The 20,444-nt window shown below is 43.5% G+C and overlaps 2 protein-coding genes across 4 annotated transcripts in view; one reads left to right on the top strand and one right to left on the bottom strand.

Moving 5' to 3' along the window:
• Positions 1-4: 4 nt before the first annotated feature.
• Positions 5-8,963, top strand: polr3c (polymerase (RNA) III (DNA directed) polypeptide C). Of its 3 annotated transcripts, none has more exons than XM_031787383.1 (14): positions 5-155; positions 328-477; positions 560-824; positions 906-1,124; positions 1,257-1,333; positions 1,487-1,591; positions 1,944-2,117; positions 2,240-2,291; positions 2,422-2,482; positions 2,600-2,750; positions 2,823-2,924; positions 4,577-4,626; positions 4,834-4,983; positions 8,667-8,963. In XM_031787383.1, the coding sequence occupies exons 2-14, from the start codon at positions 331-333 to the stop codon at positions 8,743-8,745; spliced, it is 1,632 nt and encodes a 543-aa protein (XP_031643243.1). In that variant the 5' UTR covers positions 5-155; positions 328-330; the 3' UTR covers positions 8,746-8,963. The 3 variants fall into 3 exon arrangements, with proteins under 3 accessions (XP_031643243.1, XP_031643245.1, XP_031643246.1); XM_031787385.1 differs by having other exon boundaries at positions 26-155; positions 590-824; XM_031787386.1 differs by lacking the exon at positions 1,944-2,117 and having other exon boundaries at positions 26-155.
• A 51-nt stretch (positions 8,964-9,014) lies between these two features.
• itga10 (integrin, alpha 10) overlaps positions 9,015-20,444 on the bottom strand; it is a 108,272-nt gene continuing 96,842 nt past the window's right edge. The window contains exons 29-30 of the mRNA XM_031787382.1: positions 10,704-10,817; positions 9,015-10,578 (exon numbers count right to left, since the gene is read on the bottom strand). Coding sequence (XP_031643242.1) covers positions 10,528-10,578; positions 10,704-10,817 — 165 coding nt within the window. The 3' untranslated portion in view covers positions 9,015-10,527. The remainder of the gene's footprint in view (positions 10,579-10,703; positions 10,818-20,444) is intronic.

The raw sequence follows: 20,444 nt of genomic DNA, 5'->3' as shown, positions 1-20,444 counted from the left end.
CAATGCGCAACTCTTTGGGAAAATAAGCTTACCTGTGAGTGCGGAAATTCGTTGTGTTGTGGCGCTGGCAATCACATGTGTTTGGGATTCTGAAGTTGTTTTGCGAGGATTCTCCCGAAACTCATTTCATGATCTGAAAAGGGTGTTTTGCAAAGGTTTGTGAGCATGGCAGTTACGTTTTAAAATTAAAGTTGTTAGTAAACGTTGTTGAAAAGCCGTGATTTGGTTACCGGTTGTTAGTGTCATTATACTTCTCAGCATACGTATATTTCGATGAACAGTCCAAAAATGTGTTGTTGACCTGTTCCCCGGATCCTCCTGTCTCAGCATATGACTGCCCAGGAGGTGCGGCTGTGTGGCCTGCTGCTACAGGAGCACTTTGGAGAGGTGGTGGAGAGGATAGGCACTCACCTGCTCAGAGGAGGGGCACAGAACCTCAGGACCATCGCCAATGAGACCAACACACCACTGGACCTGGTACTACACAAACAAACACATACACACACACACACATAAAACATATTGTTCAACCTAGGTGGTGACCCTGTCTCTTCTGCAGGTGAAGAAGTCTCTGTGTGTGTTGGTACAGCACGGTGCTTGTGATTTCGGGTCGGGCCGGCGAGGCCCCGGGAGCCCAGTGGAGTACCGGGCCAGCTGTGAGCGGGTTCTAAGGGTTCTGCGGTACCCGCGGTACATCTACACAGCTAAGACCCTGTATGGAGACACAGGAGAACTCATCGTGGAGGAGGTCCTACAACGAGGCCATATGACCATGAGCAACACGGTCAAGACTGTAGCTGACCGACTCACTCATAACATGGAGGGTGTGTGAGAGAGCGATTACAAGATGTATGATTATTCTATATTTTCTTCTCCTTCTGTCCTCATGATTTTTCTCTCTGTAGAGGGTCGTAGTATGGAGTACAGTGAGGTGGTCTCAGCCTTCTCTAAGCTGGTGGAGACTCACTTCCTGCAGCGCTGTCCTCCGGTGGCCGAGATGGGAACTGCAGCCACCTCCACTACCCCGGCGACCCCCAGCACCCCTGCCGCCCCCGCCTCCACTGCCCCCCCAACAGCAGAGAGCAACCCCGACTGCTACAAGCTGCCCCATGTCACACTCATAGGTACCGCAAAAACTTTGTCTCATATAACACATAGTACCTTTTCACCTGTGTGCATACCCACATGTAAACCTCCTGCTATATGTAATTCAGTAAATATTTGCTATACACTCGCTTGTTGTGTTTGTGTGGCAGGTCGTGGGAAGCGCAGACGCTCCAGTGATGATAGTGAGGAGCAGAGAGGAGGGAAGAAAGCCAAGATGGACTCAGAGGTCAGACCCTCTACTCTTGACACTCAGATAATGGGCTGCTATAGAGAATCAGAGAACCTTGTTCCGTTTTTCTTTTACTCCTCTCAATAAGGAATGGAACCGCTTTGAATGACTTGTGCCTCTTTCTATCTCCTCCCTCCCCTCTCTTTCCAGTCATGTGGTGATGAGGGGATCTACTGGCTGGTGAACTTTGAGAGGTTCCATCAGCACTTCAGAGACCAGGCCATCATTAGTGCTGTGGCCAGCAAACTGGACCAGGTCAGTGTCACAGACCCTTACAGACCACCTCCGTATGCTTGTAGACCAGGAGAGATTTAATGGGGGTGGTCTAAGTCAGTGATTCCCAAACTGAGGGGTTAGCAGGGAGGGCGTGGCCTAGTTAAAAAAAAAAAAAATGGCAACATTTTCTCTGCACTTCAAGACAAAGTGTAGAATTGCAGGAAAGCTTTAAACCTACCAGATGTTTTCTCCACCAACAAGAGGGCTGTGAACAGTTTGTATCATGAACAGTGCTTGTGCCCATAGAAATAGATGTGTCATACGGGATGTTCCCCAATGCTGGAAGGGGGGCCTGAGTGAAAAAGACCGCTCTCTCCCCCCCCCCCCACAGACCAGTAGTGAGATAGTGAGGACTATGTTGAGGATGAGTGAGGTTACCACCACACAGACCGCCGCCTACACTCAGCCCCTCTCAGCCAATGAGATCTTCCGCTCCCTCCCGCCCAACTACAGCATCAGCAGACCAATACTGGACCAGTACCTCTCCCTTCTGGTGGATGACCCGGTAGGAGCAGATTCCCCTCCCCATATCCCAACCTTAACCATTGGGAGATCAATTGCAGAACTGACCTTGGATCAGTGCCTAGGGGGCTGGTAAACTGATGTTTCTCCCTCCCTCTTCCTCAGATGGAGTTTGTGGGGAAATCAGGTGACAGTGGAGGAGGAATGTACGTGGTCAGTATCCTTTTTCAACCCTGATGAAACCTGTTTGAGTTTCTCATCCACACACCACACACTATTGTATAATAGGTCATTTCCAGTATTTCATGATACAGTTGTAAGTGGTCATTTCTTGACTGACCACTCAGATCTCCAAAGAGCCCTGGCCAACCTGGCGAGAGCCACACTGGAGTCTGTGGTACAGGAGAGGTCGGTGTGTCTGTGTTTGTCAGAGTTGGTCTGTGTCCATTTACTGTGTTTATGTCTCTGCCCACGGTGGCTACATAACTTGTAGGGTGTCACTCATTCAACCTTTCCCATTGTCAGGTTTGGCTCACGGTCGGCTAGGATCTTCCGTCTGTTGCTAAGGAAACGTCACCTGGAGCAGAAGCAGGTGGAGGACTTTGCTATGATCCCTGCCAAGGAGGCCAAAGACATGCTGTACACACTGCTGTCAGAGAACCTGGTACAGCTACAGGTAACACACAAATACACACACACACTTTACAAACTGTACATTATCATGCTCACCTGTATTTTTCCACCCTAGGAAATCCCTAAGACTCCTGACCACGCCCCTTCACGTACCTTCTACCTGTACACTGTCAACCAGCTGCCTACTGCCCGCCTACTGCTACAACACTGCTACAAGGTACACATTCAAACTAAGCTATACTATGAGCAGCAGGATGAAACGCTGATATTACAGATGAGCGTGATGCAAGATGTTGCACTCGGGACAAAATATTTGCAAACCTGCGGCGCAGCGGTAGTGCTGCAGTTTACTGAACACATATTGTCCACATTGACACATTAAATCCCCAGCCTCTTTCTGCTGTTCTCTCTTCTACAACTGTACCTTTACATCTACATTTTAAACTGTCTAAATACAGAGGAAATACAGAAGGAGAACGAGTCAAATCTACTTTCAGTTCATTAGGTACATTTATCTAGTACCAGGTCGGACCCCCCCTTTGCCTCCAGAACAGCCTGAATTCTTCACGGCATGGACTCTAAAAGTCGGAAAGGTTCCACTGGGATGTTAGTCCATGCTGATGCGTTGGCAACACACGGTTGCTGCAGATTGGATAGTGGTACACCACCACCACCAGCCTGTACCGTTGACACCAGGCCGGATGGGTCCACGGACACATGCTGCTTACGCCAAATCCTGACTCTTCCATCAGCATGACGCAACAGGAACCGGGATTCGTTGAAGGTTTTTCCACTCATCAATTGTTCACTGTTGGTGATCTTGAGCCTACTGGAGCCACTTCTTCTTGTTTTGGGCTGATAGGAGTGGAACCCTGTGTGGTCGTCTGCTGCAATAGCCCATCTGTGACAAGGACCGACGAGATGTGCATTCCGAGATGCCGTTCTGCACACCATTGTTGTACTGTGTCGTTATTTGCCTGTTTGTGGCCCGTCTGTTAGTTTGCATGATTCTTGCTAATCTCCTTCCTCCTCTCATCAACAAGCTGTTTTCGCCCACAGGACTGCCGCTGACTGGATGCTTTTTGTTTGTCCATTCCTGGGAAACCGTAGACACTGCTGTGTGTGAAAAGCCCAGGCCAGCGGCCGTTTCTGAGATCTGGCATGCCTGACACCGATCATATCACTCTCAAAATCGCTTAGGTCACTGGCTTTGCCCATTCTAACATTCAATCAAACAGTAGTAACTGAATTCCTCAATGCCTGTCTGCCTGCTTTATATAGCAAGCCACGGTCACGTGACTCAGTCTGTAGGAGCGCTATATTTTGGTGAATGTGGTGGTGTACCTAATAACCTGGCCGGTGAGTGTATATGTCTGCATGTGTACTTTACGGTGCTGCAACTTGAGCTTCAGGACCACAACAGCAGAGACATTTAGTGTCGCAATTCACACTCCATTGTTGCGGAAGCCCGCCTGATATTGCTTCTACATCTGCATTGCTTGCTGTTTGGGGTTTCAGGCTGCGTTTCTGTACAAGCCCTCTGTGACATCATTACTTCGTGCATCGCTGACTTGACAATTAATGGTGTACGTCTGACTTGCAGATAGGGCTGGGAATTGCTGAGGACCTCATGATGCTGATACAATATGTATTGCAATTCTCACATTTCTATATGCAATGCGATATTGCGATTTGATGTTCCAAACATATTGCTCGCTATATGTCTGCTGCAGAGAGACGAGAGCGCATGAGAACGTTTGTTTTGATCAGTCATGGAAATAAAAGTGCAGAAAATCTGTTGGCTTAGAAGATGGAGAACAATATTGTGATATGTAACTGTATCCATTTTTCCCCCATCACTACTTGCAGACAGTGGCTAATCTGATTGAGAGGCGCCTCTTCGAGACCAAGGAGAACAAGTGAGTTTATTGATTGATTCCTGCGTGGATGGATGGATGGATAGATTTGGTTTTATTCTCTAAGTCTCCTGCTAAGGTCTCTTTAGGTCTGCATATTGACTTTTAGAGGACAATAGAGGACCACAATGGAAACAAGTCTGACTTTTTGTGTATATAATCCTCAGCAATTTTGGTACATGTACACGACTTCCTGTGTTTGATTGACAGGCGTCTGCTGGAGAAGTCCCAGCGAATCGAGGCGATCCTGGCATCGCTGCAGGCCAGTGGCGCGGAGCCTGAACAGCTGACAGAGGTGGAGGAGATGATCACTGCCCCCGAGAGACAGCAGCTAGAAGCCCTGCGACATCACATCAACAAGTACTGCATTACCACTGCACCTTAATTACCACTACATCCATACTATAGATCTATAGAGACAGCAGCTAGAAGCCCTGTGACATCACATCAACAAATACTGCATTACCACTGCACCTTAATTACCACTACATCTTAATTACTACTGCACCTTAATTACCACTGCACCTTAATTACCACTACATCCATACTATAGATCTATAGAGACAGCAGCTAGAAGCCCTGTGACATCACATCAACAAATACTGCATTACCACTGCACCTTAATTACCACTACATCTTAATTACTACTGCACCTTAATTACCACTGCACCTTAATTACCACTGCACCTTAATTACCACTACATCCATACTATAGATCTATAGAGACAGTGGCTAGAAGCCCTGTGACATCACATCAACAAATACTGCATTACCACTGCACCTTAATTACCACTACATCTTAATTACTACTGCACCTTAATTACTACTGCACCTTAATTACTACTGCACCTTAATTACTACTGCACCTTAATTACCACTACATCTCAATTACCACTGCACCTTAATTACCACTACATCCATACTATAGATCTATAGAGACAGTGGCTAGAAGCCCTGTGACATCACATCAACAAATACTGCATTACCTCTGCACCTTAATTACCACTACATCTTAATTACTACTGCACCTTAATTACCACTACATCCATACTATAGATCTATAGAGACAGCAGCTAGAAGCCCTGTGACATCACATCAACAAATACTGCATTACTACTAATACACACGTACTATAGATCAGGGATGGGGATGGGGGGGCCACAAAAGTATGAACATCGCGGATCTGCGCACCACATCCATACCCACTCATGCAGTCAGAGCCGACCCTTTTAGGGGCCTTAAGCTAGGAGACAATACATTTACTTTTTAGAGTACATTTCCTGCAATCCTACACATTTTGCCATGTTTTCTGTTTTTAATATGCTATCTGAGTGAGTGATTTAATTCGATGATTACTGCTAGTTTAGATAAGACTAACAATCTAGAAAATGTTAGCTGACATGGGGGAGTGACTGTCAGGGAGTGACTGTCAGTGACTGACATAACAAGAGAAACTGCTGATGCACAACAAATGTCAAAATTGCAACTTGTGTATTCTACTATTGTAACTCTCAACAGTAAGTTGAGACCTCCAACTGGAAGACCTACGAAGTCACATCAATAAGTACTACTACTAAATCAAAGTTTATTTGTCACGTGCGCCGAATACAACAGCTTACAGTGAAATGCTTACTTACCAACTGTGCGATATTTAGGTAAACAATAGATAAGTAAAGAAATACAGTGGGGCAAAAAAGTATTTAGTCAGCCACCAATTGTGCAAGTTCTCCCACTTAAAGAAGAGAGAGGCCTGTAATTTTCATCATAGGTACACTTCAACTATGACAGACAAAATGAGAGAAAAAATTCCGGAAAATCACATTGTAGGATTATTTATGAATTTATTTGCAAATTATGGTGGAAAATAAGTATTTGGTCACCTACAAACAAGCAAGATTTCTGGCTCTCACAGACCTGTAACTTCTTCTTTAAGAGGCTCCTCTGTCCTCCACTCGTTACTGTATTAATGGCACCTGTTTGAACTTGTTATCAGTATAAAAGACACCTGTCCACAACCTCAAATAGTCACACTCCAAACTCCACTATGGCCAAGACCAAAGAGCTGTCAAAGGACACCAGAAACAAAATTGTAGACCTGCACCAGGCTGGGAAGACTGAATCTGCAATAGGTAAGCAGCTTGGTTTGAAGAAATCAACTGTGGGAGCAATTATTAGGAAATGGAAGACATACAAGACCACTGATAATCTCCCTCGATCTGGGGCTCCATGGGGTCAAAATGATCACAAGAACGGTGAGAAAAAAATCCCAGAACCACACGGGGGGACCTAGTGAATGACCTGCAGAGAGCTGGGACCAAATTAACAAAGCCTACCATCAGTAACACACTCAAAGGGACTCAAATCCTAATTACCACTACATCCATACTATAGATCTATAGAGACAGCGGCTAGAAGCCCTGTGACATCACATCAACAAATACTGCATTACCACTGCACCTTAATTACCACTGCACCTTAATTACTACCGCACCTTAATTACCACTGCACCTTAATTACCACTGCACCAGACGTGTCCCCCTGCTTAAGCCAGTACATGTCCAGGCCCGTCTGAAGTTTGCTAGAGAGCATTTGGATGATCCAGAAGAAGATTGGGAGGATGTCATATGGTCAGATGAAACCAGAATATAACTTTTTGGTAAAAACTCAACTCGTTGTGTTTGGAGGACAAAGAATGCTGAATTGCATCCAAAGAACACCATACCTACTGTGAAGCATGGGGGTAGAAACATCATGCTTTGGGGCTGTTTTTCTGCAAAGGGACCAGGACGACTGATCCGTGTAAAGGAAAGAATGAATGGGGCCATGTATCGTGAGATTTTGAGTGAAAACCTCCTTCCATCAGCAAGGGCATTGAAGATGAAACGTGGCTGGGTCTTTCAGCATGACAATGATCCCAAACACACCGCCCGGGTAACGAAGGAGTGGCTTCGTAAGAAGCATTTCAAGGTCCTGGAGTGGCCTAGCCAGTCTCCAGATCTCAACCCCATAGAAAATCTTTGGAGGGAGTTGAAAGTCCGTGTTGCCCAGCAACAGCCCCAAAACATCACTGCTCTAGAGGAGATCTGCATGGGGGAATGGGCCAAAATACCAGCAACAGTGTGTGAAAACCTTGTGAAGACTTACAGAAAATGTTTGACCTCTGTCATTGCCAACAAAGGGTATACAACAAAGTATTGAGAAACTTTTGTTATTGACCAAATACTTATTTTCCACCATAATTTGCAAATGAATTCATAAAAAATCCTACAATGTGATTTCTGGATTTTCTTTTTTCATTTTGTCTGTCACAGTTGAAGTGTACCTATGATGAAAATTACAGGCCTCTCTCATCTTTTTAAGTGGGAGAACTTGCACAATTGGTGGCTGACTAAATACTTTTTTGCCCCACTGTTTAAACAACAGCAAAAAGAGTAACAAATAACAGTAGAGAGGCTATATACAGGCACCGGTTAGTCGGGCTAATTGAGGTAGTATGTACATGAATGTATAGTTAAAGTGACTATGCATTATTGATAAACAGAGAGTAGCAGCAGCATAAAAGAGGGGTTGGGGGGAGGTGGAACAATGCATATATTCCGGGGTAGCCATTTGATTACCTGTTCAGGAATCTTATGGCTTGGAAGTAAAAGCTGTTGAGAAACCTTTTGGTCCTATACTTGGCGCTCCGGTACTGCTTGCCATGCGGTAGCAGAGAGAACAGTCTATGACTGGGGTGCCTGGGGTCTTTCACAATTTTTAGGGCCTTCCTCTGACACTGCCTGGTGTAGAGGTCCTGGATGGCAGGAAGCTTGGCCCCAGTGATGTACTGGGCCGTACGCACTAGCAGTTGCCATACCAGGCGGTGATGCAACCAGTCAGGATGCTACTGCTACGACACCCATACTATATATATCTATAGACAACAGCTAGAGGCCTACGACATCACATCAACAAGTACTACTACATACTTGTTATTACTAATACTGCTACATTACTGTAGCTTTATTACCTCTTTCTTTTACTTGTTCCTTTTCTCCCTCAAGGTTGGACTCTACAGAGAACCAGGTAGATGAGACTGTCTTTCTACTGGAGTCCTACATCTTCTCTACCAAGACCAAGTGAGAAGGAGGGGAGAAACACAATGGACATAAAGTTGCATCAATAAAATATGTTTGGGTTTTCATATACCTGTGCTTTTTCTGCCTGACGTACAGACGTTGTTATTTCAGTTATATATTCAACAATGTCTGCTAGTGTCAGTGTTTTGTTCTTTTATAGAATGAAGTAGTCCGAAATGCCAGATAAAAAATAAAAAGTTATGTAATAAAATATTTGGTTCATGTGAATGAATGATCCTATGTATGTATAAATGAACATGAAAGAAACTAAAATAAGATTTTCAAAAACTTTAATTATCAACAGTTTTAATTTGACAAAAAAAATGAACTGTACTGTAGAGAAAATGGGTGAAAAATCTAAAGTCATGATGACTTCTGAATATTAAATAGACAGTTTGGTTTGTAACAGCGTTTCATAGAAATACAAATATATTCACATGATTATAAGTGGCCCCCATTATCAGGTAGTGCATTTTCATTCAAGCTTCCTTGAAGGATGGATCTGCTTTCCATATAGCACAACATGGTACTAATTACAGGTTGATATCTGTACTGTATCTACTTATACAACATGGTACTAATTACAGGTTGATACCTGTACGGTATCTACTTATACAACATGGTACTAATTACAGGTTGATACCTGTACTGTATCTACTTATACAACATGGTACTAATTACAGGTTGGTATCTACTTATACAACATGGTACTAATTACAGGTTGGTATCTACTTATACAACATGGTACTAATTACAGGTTGATACCTGTACGGTATCTACTTATACAACATGGTACTAATTACAGGTTGATACCTGTACTGTATCTACTTATACAACATGGTACTAATTACAGGTTGATACCTGTACGGTATCTACTTATACAACATGGTACTAATTACAGGCTGATACCTGTACTGTATCTACTTATACAACATGGTACTAATTACAGGTTGATACCTGTACTGTATCTACTTATACAACATGGTACTAATTACAGGTTGATACATGTACGGTATCTACATATACAACATGGTACTAATTACAGGTTGATACCTGTACTGTATCTACTTATACAACATGGTACTAACTACAGGTCGATGCCTGTACTATATCTACTTATACAGATCTACGCTGTTTGAAGTCTGCAGTCATTGAACATCATACCAAGTCACATTGCACCAGGAGTGTCAAACTCATTCCACAGAGGGCTGTGTGTCTGTAGGTTTTTGTTTTGTCCGTTCAATTAAGACCTAGACAACCAGTTGAGGGGAGTCCCTCACTAAGTCGTGATCTTAATTCATCCATCAAGTACAAGGGTGGAGTGAACCTGCAGACACTCGGTCCTCCGTGGAATGAGTTTGACACGTAGTGTACAGCATTATTTCCTGTCTGGGACATCTCTGAAGAAAACTCATGTACACGTCCTTCCTGCTGTACGTTTCTAAACAGGTGTGTAGCTACAGCCCTACAGCCATGGGTTCACCTGTAGAAACAGACAAGATGTTGGGGTGTCTGATGATAGATGCAGTCTGTGCCATGTGGTGTTAGGTGTTTTGACAGTTCAGACACACACTGGGCAACGCTCATCTATACCGGCTGTGCGTTCTTTATGGGGGGGCATGATTTAGAAGAGGGGAAAGACATCTGTTTTTATTGCTGGGGGGCGGAGCAGTCTCTGTGCAGGTCGTTGCCATGGGGATGGGCGCGAAGTGGACTGTTTCTGTGGTTCTCTGGTTGTCACAGATACTGTATCCATTGACTGACATCATGGCGGCGAGGGGCGGGCTCAGTCCTCGAGTTCCTCGTCCTTTATCTGTTTACGAGTGAAGAACCCCAGCTGGAGAAAGGAGGGATGAGAAGGAAGGAGTGAAATCCAAAGTGTTGATCTTTACCACAAAGGCAGAGGAGAAACAAGTTGTTGCAGAGTGTGAGGTACTGTATGGTGAGGTGTGATTGGTGTACCTTCCACATTGCGAAGATGATGAGAGCCAATAGCAGAAGCCCTCCAATGATGCTACCTATCAGAATCCAGAGAGAAATAGGGATGGCCCGCCCCTTTAGTACCTCCAACACCGTCTGATGGAGAGAAAGAGAAAAAAGGCTGATAGTAGAGACAGTCTGACAGACATCATCACCCTATACCAGCTTCCTACTCTATCTGGATGTAAATAACAGACAGATATCATCACCCTATACCAGCTTCCTCTATCTGGATGTAAACAACAGACAGACATCACCACCCTATACCAGGGGCCTGTTGCACAAAAGTAGAATTAAGACATCCGGGATAAATGACTCAGCTGGGGCCTGTTGCACAAAAGTAGAATTAAGACATCCGGGATAAATGACTCAGCTGAGCTCAATGAAGCCAAAACATGTGCGTCCAGGCTTAATTGGTTGCACAAAGACCAAGCCAGGATGAGCAGACACGGATTCATTAAGCCAGGTGAAACCAATCCTGGATAGGTGCGCGCTCACGGCTCACTCAAATAGACCCCGCCACAGATCACAGATTAACTGATTTACCATGGCAACTAGAGCCGGGTACTTTTCCCCGTCGGAAGCACAAATCCTCATGGAGGCATACGAGGAGGTAAAAGATATAATTAAGAAGAAAGGCAACACCGCCACAGTGATAAAGCAAAGAGAAAAAGCGTGGCAAAGTATTGCAGACCGCCTGAATGCGTAAGTAGTGCACATTTACACACTCACCGCTCCGCTGAAACATCACAATTACAATTCAAATATTTAATTCACATCTCCAAAAATGCAGTTGTACTGTAATTATGAAACGGTTAAATGTTTTATTGAAATGCATTGCAGATATGAGTGAAATTGTGTAAAGTAACTCCATCACACTGTATAAAGCTATGATATATTTTTACTGAAAACAAGACAAAAATACCAAGTAATTTTTTGCAGTGTGACTCCATTAAATGTGTGTGGTGTGTGTGTGTGTGTAGATTAAACATGAACGGGCCAAAACGGACATGGCAGCAGGTCAAAATCAAATACAAGAACATTCTGCAGAATGGTATGGTCCCTGACTAATATTTAACAAAGCACAAGCATATATTGTACCCAGAAGGTGCCTGCTCACACATTGTCTGTACTGTTTTAGCAGTGAAAAAGAATACCCACAGACAAGGCACGGGTGGTGGATCACCAAAGGCTGACCTTACCCCAGCAGAGGACATGGCCTTGGAGCTAAATAAAGGCAGGCCCGTCTTAGAGGGGATCCCTGGGGGGAAAGAGACGAGCATAGGTTCCTCCCAAGATGCCACCCGCTTCATTCAAGGTATGTCCTTCCATCTCTACATGGGATACAACCACATTCATATTGAATCAATTTGGACTGTCTGACTTTGGTTTACCTATTGCCTTGCAGTGTCTGGCAGCACTGTGTTCCTGTTAGAGCCACCAGCACAAGCACCAGACGATGCTGATCCAGTGAGTACTCCATCAAAGGCATACTGTAGGCCTGGCATGTCTTGTCTACTAGCTTCAATATGAATCCGATTAAATGTGATAGGGTGAAGGCCCCAGTGCAGCAGCAACAGCACATGATGGAGACGATGATGAGGAGGAGACCATCTCTCTGGATTCCAGAAGGCATGAGGTATCATGTTAAGACTGTGAAAGTACTATTTACTCTACAATGGTGAGGAGTCCTCATCAAAATCAAAAAATCTAATTTCTTTTACAGGACCCAGATGCTATACAGTGGGAAAACCAGCCTGGCAACATAGTGCGTATTAATAAAAGGACACCACATCCTGCCAAATTCCAGCTGCGCTAATTGTATTGTGTTCACAGAGCTCACAAGCTATCAGAAAGTTGTATGGCAACCACCTCCGGCGCCAAATAGAACTGGCAGACAGACATTCAGTACAAGAAGAAAAAGATGGAAAATCTTGCACTGGAGTTGAAATAAAAAAGAGGACAATTAGGAAACTGGACCTTGAAATAAAAAAACTTGAGAGGGAGGTGAGATATGCCTTCAATGTACACTGTATGCTAACTGTAACACAAATGTATTAATCATTATTTTTCTTTCCTCCCCCAGCTCCAAGAAGATGACACAGCTCAAAATAAAAATTAGGTATATTCTCGTAAAGTCAAGTGAGCCATGACATATGAGCTCTTATTGTGAGCACACAGGACGGTGGCATCTTTCTAAGTTTTTTATTTTCCCAGCAATCAGTACAACCAAGTCATCGTTATAAGGCATCGCCCTCTTTTGCCCACCCCCCCAGCACCAGGTGTGGCCACTAGCCTATATGAAGGCCCAAAATTGTGTGTTCCTTTCTGCTCTGACAATGGCATGCCCATTCGTGCGAGATGTGGTGGATGAAGAAGCACTTGTGCTGAGGAGAGCCTTCAGGCGAGAAAGGGTCTTCAGGGACCGGTTGGACCCACTGGCCTTCCCTGATGACCATCTATATGAAAGATACAGGTTTTCTGCAGATGGCATCAGGTATCTATGCAGACTACTGGATCCCAGGATTAAGCACCGCACTGCACGGAGCCATGCACTGAGTGTGGAGCAAATGGTTTGTGTGGCCTTGCGCTTTTTTGCTAGTGGAGCCTTCCTGTACTCAGTGGGGGATGCAGAACAGCTGAACAAGGCCACAATTTGCCGCACAATAAGGAGTGTGTGTCTGGCTATCAAAGCATTAGCAGATGTCTTCATCTCCTTCCCTGGCCACAGAAGACTCTGTGACATCAAAGAGGAGTTCTATAGGATTGCAGGTAAGAGGATCTACAAATTACAGGACAACTGTTAACACATAGTAGGATACTCATTACTTTGTGTGACAGGTTTCCCCAATGTCATTGGTGCAGTGGACTGCACACACATAAGGATAAAAGCCCCCTCAGGTGCCCATGAGGCCGATTTTGTGAATAGGAAATCCTTTCACAGCATTAATGTTCAGGTGAACATAACTTTTTGATATTGTCCATTGACGAACACTCTGCATTGCCAGTGATGTGCATTGATTGGTGTAATATTCCTCATCTTATGATTTCAGATGGTCTGCAATGCTGACTGTGTGATCAGCAATGTTGTGGCAAAATGGCCTGGCTCAGTCCATGACTCCAGAATCTTTCGGGCCTCTGAAATCTATCACAAGGTAAGCCACACAACCCCTATTTATAACCATCATGGCTGTGTCAAGAATATCACTGTGTTTATGAGGTAGTAATGATGAGATTTTGTGTTGACAGGTGAATTCTCTGGTGTGTTGCTGGGAGACAGGGGGTATGGCTGCCAGCCTTTTCTCCTGACACCTTTCACAGACCCCCAGGAAGCACAGCAGGCCTACAACCATGCCCATGCCAGGACCAGGGCCAGAGTTGAAATGACCTTTGGCCTCCTGAAGGCACGCTTTCACTGCCTTCACAAATTAAGGGTCAGCCCTGTTAGGGCATGTGATATTACTGTGGCTTGTGCTGTCCTCCACAATGTGGCCTGCCTGAGGAAGGAGAGGGCCCCCAGAGTGCCACCAGCCATGGACTGGGACAATCCGGCAATCTTCTCTGATGACGACAGTGGTCGGCTGCTGAGGGACCAATATGTGTTGAATTATTTTAGTTAGTATGTGTGCTTTCAATTTTGGTTAAATATGTCCTGCGGTGGCAGAGGAATTTGGGTTTTTTTGGGTTCGTTTTTTGACGAATTTGGCCTCTTATGATGTTTGTGCGGTATACTGTGTGTAATACAAGGCTGCAGGGAGGCTACTGCATCCATTCATTTGTCTGTTCAGTTGATGTGTATGGATTTGTCCTGCATTTATTTTAGTGTGCAGACATGCAGGGTGTGTTATATACAGACCTTTGAATGTGTATGTATAATTTTGTATAATATGCTTGGATTCTGTGCTTTCCATCTTGTAGAGTCACTGTGACTTCAGTTTCGAAAGGAGCTGATGGTTTACCTGCTTTGTTTTCAATAAAGGAACATAATGTTACACATTGTGTTTTTATATTCATATGGAATGTGTATTTGTTTATATGACAGTACTAGGGCCACACTGAAGAAAAAGGATAAAGTCATAAATTTATGAGGCTGGTTCTTTCTGCAGAAAAGCTACATATTGTTTTGATACTTATGACAATGTGATACTTAATATTCTGGCACATCAGCATGTCTTTGTTTATGAAACCATACTGAAGTACAATTTCACGAAATGCCCCACATCTGTCATTTTAACAACTGTCCTCCTTTAAAACAACTGGTTACAATATTATGACTTGTGTTTTTTTTCCCCTCTGTGGCCCTAATATTCTATCATTTTATTTATAGTCTATGGGAAACTGTAAATTATCTAATGATAGCAACATCATCTAAAAATCATTTTTTTTATCCAAAATCATTGAAATTAATGATCACAAACGTTTAAATAATAACAGTGGGTCTAGTTATGTGATAACAATGTATAGTGAGCAGTGAAATAACTATTGGTTTCCATTTGTGGTGACTGCTGACTGACATTAGGGATGAGATTAAATAGATCCTGGAATTTAGCCTGGTCTGGAGCAGGCTAGCTCCACAGAATAAATCTCCATGGTAATTTATACCATAACATATCCTCCTGCCCCCTATCCATCTTTAGTGCAACCGGATTACGGATCAATTGAGCCAGGATCACCAAGATATCCTGGCTTAATCCCTTATCCTAGTTTTGTGCAACAGGCCCCAGCTTCCTACTCTATCTGGATGTAAACAACAGACAGACATCATCACCCTATACCAGCTTCCTACTCTATCTGGATGTAAACAACAGACAGACATCACCCTATACCAGCTTCCTACTCTATCTGGATGTAAACAACAGACAGATATCATCACCCTATACCAGCTTCCTACTCTATCTGGATGTAAACAACAGACAGACATCATCACCCTATACCAGCTTCCTACTCTATCTGGATGTAAACAACAGACAGACATCATCACCCTGTACCAGCTTCCTACTCTATCTGGATGTAAACCACAGACAGACAGAAATCATCACCCTATACCAGCTTCCTACTCTATCTGGATGTAAACAACAGACAGACAGATATCATCACCCTATACCAGCTTCCTACTCTATCTGGATGTAAACAACAGACAGACAGACATCATCACCCTATACCAGCTTCCTACTCTATCTGGATGTAAACAACAGACTGTCAGACAGATATCATCACCCTATACCAGCTTCCTATTCTATCTGGATGTAAACAACAGACAGACAGACATCATCACCCTATACCAGCTTTCTACTCTATCTGGATGTAAACAACAGACAGACAGATATCATCACCCTATACCAGCTTTCTACTCTATCTGGATGTAAACAACAGACAGACATCATCACCCTATACCAGCTTCCTACTCTATCTGGATGTAAACAACAGACAGACAGATATCATCACCCTATACCAGCTTCCTACTCTATCTGGATGTAAACAACAGACAGACAGATATCATCACCCTATACCAGCATTCTACTCTATCTGGATGTAAACAACAGACAGACAGACATCACCCTATACCAGCTTCCTACTCTCTCTGGATGTAAACAACAGACAGACATCATCACCCTATACCAGCTTCCTATTCTATCTGGATGTAAACAACAGACAGACAGACATCATCACCCTATACCAGCTTCCTACTCTATCTGGATGTAAACAACAGACAGACAGATATCATCACCCTATACCAGCTTCCTACTCTATCTGGATGTAAACAACAGACTGACATCATCACCCTATACCAGCTTTCTACTCTATCTGGATGTAAACAACAGACAGACAGATATCATCACCCTATACCAGCTTTCTACTCTATCTGGATGTAAACAACAGACTGACATCATCACCCTATACCAGCTTCCTACTCTATCTGGATGTAAACAACAGACTGACATCATGACCCTATACCAGCTTCCTACTCTATCTGGATGTAAACAACAGACAGACAGACATCACCCTATACCAGCTTTCTACTCTATCTGGATGTAAACAACAGACAGACAGATATCATCACCCTATACCAGCTTCCTACTCTATCTGGATGTAAACAACAGACAGACAGATATTCATCACCCTATACCAGCTTCCTACTCTATCTGGATGTAAACAACAGACAGACCGATATCATCACCCTATACCAGCTTCCTACTCTATCTGGATGTAAACAACAGACAGATATCATCACCCTATACCAGCTTCCTACTCTATCTGGATGTAAACAACAGACAGACAGATATCATCACCCTATACCAGCTTCCTACTCTATCTGGATGTAAACAACAGACTGACATCATCACCCTATACCAGCTTTCTACTCTATCTGGATGTAAATAACAGACAGACAGATATCATCACCCTATACCAGCTTTCTACTCTATCTGGATGTAAACAACAGACAGACATCATCACCCTATACCAGCTTCCTACTCTATCTGGATGTAAACAACAGACAGACAGATATCATCACCCTATACCAGCTTCCTACTCTATCTGGATGTAAACAACAGACAGACAGACATCACCCTATACCAGCTTTCAACTCTATCTGGATGTAAACAACAGACAGACAGATATCATCACCCTATACCAGCTTCCTACTCTATCTGGATGTAAACAACAGACAGACAGATATTCATCACCCTATACCAGCTTCCTACTCTATCTGGATGTAAACAACAGACAGACCGATATCATCACCCTATACCAGCTTCCTACTCTATCTGGATGTAAACAACAGACAGACATCATCACCCTATACCAGCTTCCTACTCTATCTGGATGTAAACAACAGACAGACATCACCCTATACCAGCTTCCTACTCTATCTGGATGTAAACAACAGACAGATATCATCACCCTATACCAGCTTCCTACTCTATCTGGATGTAAACAACAGACAGACATCACCCTATACCAGCTTCCTACTCTATCTGGATGTAAACAACAGACAGACATCATCACCCTATACCAGCTTCCTACTCTATCTGGATGTAAACAACAGACAGATATCATTACCCTATACCAGCTTCCTACTCTATCTGGATGTAAACAACAGACAGATATCATCACCCTATACCAGCTTCCTACTCTATCTGGATGTAAACAACAGACAGACATCATCACCCTATACCAGCTTCCTACTCAATCTGGATGTAAACAACAGACAGACATCATCACCCTGTACCAGCTTCCTACTCTATCTGGATGTAAACCACAGACAGACAGAAATCATCACCCTATACCAGCTTCCTACTCTATCTGGATGTAAACAACAGACAGACAGATATCATCACCCTATACCAGCTTCCTACTCTATCTGGATGTAAACAACAGACAGACAGACATCATCACCCTATACCAGCTTCCTACTCTATCTGGATGTAAACAACAGACTGTCAGACAGATATCATCACCCTATACCAGCTTCCTATTCTATCTGGATGTAAACAACAGACAGACAGACATCATCACCCTATACCAGCTTTCTACTCTATCTGGATGTAAACAACAGACAGACAGATATCATCACCCTATACCAGCTTTCTACTCTATCTGGATGTAAACAACAGACAGACATCATCACCCTATACCAGCTTCCTACTCTATCTGGATGTAAACAACAGACAGACAGATATCATCACCCTATACCAGCTTCCTACTCTATCTGGATGTAAACAACAGACAGACAGATATCATCACCCTATACCAGCATTCTACTCTATCTGGATGTAAACAACAGACAGACAGACATCACCCTATACCAGCTTCCTACTCTCTCTGGATGTAAACAACAGACAGACATCATCACCCTATACCAGCTTCCTATTCTATCTGGATGTAAACAACAGACAGACAGACATCATCACCCTATACCAGCTTCCTACTCTATCTGGATGTAAACAACAGACAGACAGATATCATCACCCTATACCAGCTTCCTACTCTATCTGGATGTAAACAACAGACTGACATCATCACCCTATACCAGCTTTCTACTCTATCTGGATGTAAACAACAGACAGACAGATATCATCACCCTATACCAGCTTTCTACTCTATCTGGATGTAAACAACAGACTGACATCATCACCCTATACCAGCTTCCTACTCTATCTGGATGTAAACAACAGACTGACATCATGACCCTATACCAGCTTCCTACTCTATCTGGATGTAAACAACAGACAGACAGACATCACCCTATACCAGCTTTCTACTCTATCTGGATGTAAACAACAGACAGACAGATATCATCACCCTATACCAGCTTCCTACTCTATCTGGATGTAAACAACAGACAGACAGATATCATCACCCTATACCAGCTTCCTACTCTATCTGGATGTAAACAACAGACAGACAGACATCACCCTATACCAGCTTCCTACTCTCTCTGGATGTAAACAACAGACAGACAGATATCATCACCCTATACCAGCTTCCTACTCTATCTGGATGTAAACAACAGACTGACATCATCACCCTATACCAGCTTTCTACTCTATCTGGATGTAAATAACAGACAGACAGATATCATCACCCTATACCAGCTTTCTACTCTATCTGGATGTAAACAACAGACAGACATCATCACCCTACACCAGCTTCCTACTCTATCTGGATGTAAACAACAGACAGACAGATATCATCACCCTATACCAGCTTCCTACTCTATCTGGATGTAATCAACAGACAGACAGACATCACCCTATACCAGCTTTCTACTCTATCTGGATGTAAACAACAGACAGACAGATATCATCACCCTATACCAGCTTCCTACTCTATCTGGATGTAAACAACAGACAGACAGATATTCATCACCCTATACCAGCTTCCTACTCTATCTGGATGTAAACAACAGACAGACCGATATCATCACCCTATACCAGCTTCCTACTCTATCTGGATGTAACAACAGACAGATATCATCACCCTATACCAGCTTCCTACTCTATCTGGATGTAAACAACAGACAGACAGATATCATCACCCTATACCAGCTTCCTACTCTATCTGGATGTAAACAACAGACTGACATCATCACCCTATACCAGCTTTCTACTCTATCTGGATGTAAATAACAGACAGACAGATATCATCACCCTATACCAGCTTTCTACTCTATCTGGATGTAAACAACAGACAGACATCATCACCCTATACCAGCTTCCTACTCTATCTGGATGTAAACAACAGACAGACAGATATCATCACCCTATACCAGCTTCCTACTCTATCTGGATGTAAACAACAGACAGACAGACATCACCCTATACCAGCTTTCAACTCTATCTGGATGTAAACAACAGACAGACAGATATCATCACCCTATACCAGCTTCCTACTCTATCTGGATGTAAACAACAGACAGACAGATATTCATCACCCTATACCAGCTTCCTACTCTATCTGGATGTAAACAACAGACAGACCGATATCATCACCCTATACCAGCTTCCTACTCTATCTGGATGTAAACAACAGACAGACATCATCACCCTATACCAGCTTCCTACTCTATCTGGATGTAAACAACAGACAGACATCATCACCCTATACCAGCTTCCTACTCTATCTGGATGTAAACAACAGACAGACATCACCCTATACCAGCTTCCTACTCTATCTGGATGTAAACAACAGACAGATATCATCACCCTATACCAGCTTCCT

Source organism: Oncorhynchus kisutch, linkage group LG13 (assembly GCF_002021735.2).
Source record: "Oncorhynchus kisutch isolate 150728-3 linkage group LG13, Okis_V2, whole genome shotgun sequence".
NCBI classification, from domain to species: domain Eukaryota; kingdom Metazoa; phylum Chordata; class Actinopteri; order Salmoniformes; family Salmonidae; genus Oncorhynchus; species Oncorhynchus kisutch.
Note: the sequence above shows the minus strand (reverse complement) of the source record. Positions and strands in the feature narration are given on the sequence as shown.

Bases quoted from the DNA above. Each gene is read 5' to 3' on its own strand.
- polr3c (XM_031787383.1), top strand. From the start codon at position 331: ATGACTGCCCAGGAGGTGCGGCTGTGTGGCCTGCTGCTACAGGAGCAC. The intron at 2,292-2,421 runs GTATCCTTTTTC...CTGACCACTCAG, and splicing joins AGGAGGAATGTACGTGGTCA to ATCTCCAAAGAGCCCTGGCC. The intron at 2,751-2,822 runs GTAACACACAAA...TTTCCACCCTAG, and splicing joins AGAACCTGGTACAGCTACAG to GAAATCCCTAAGACTCCTGA.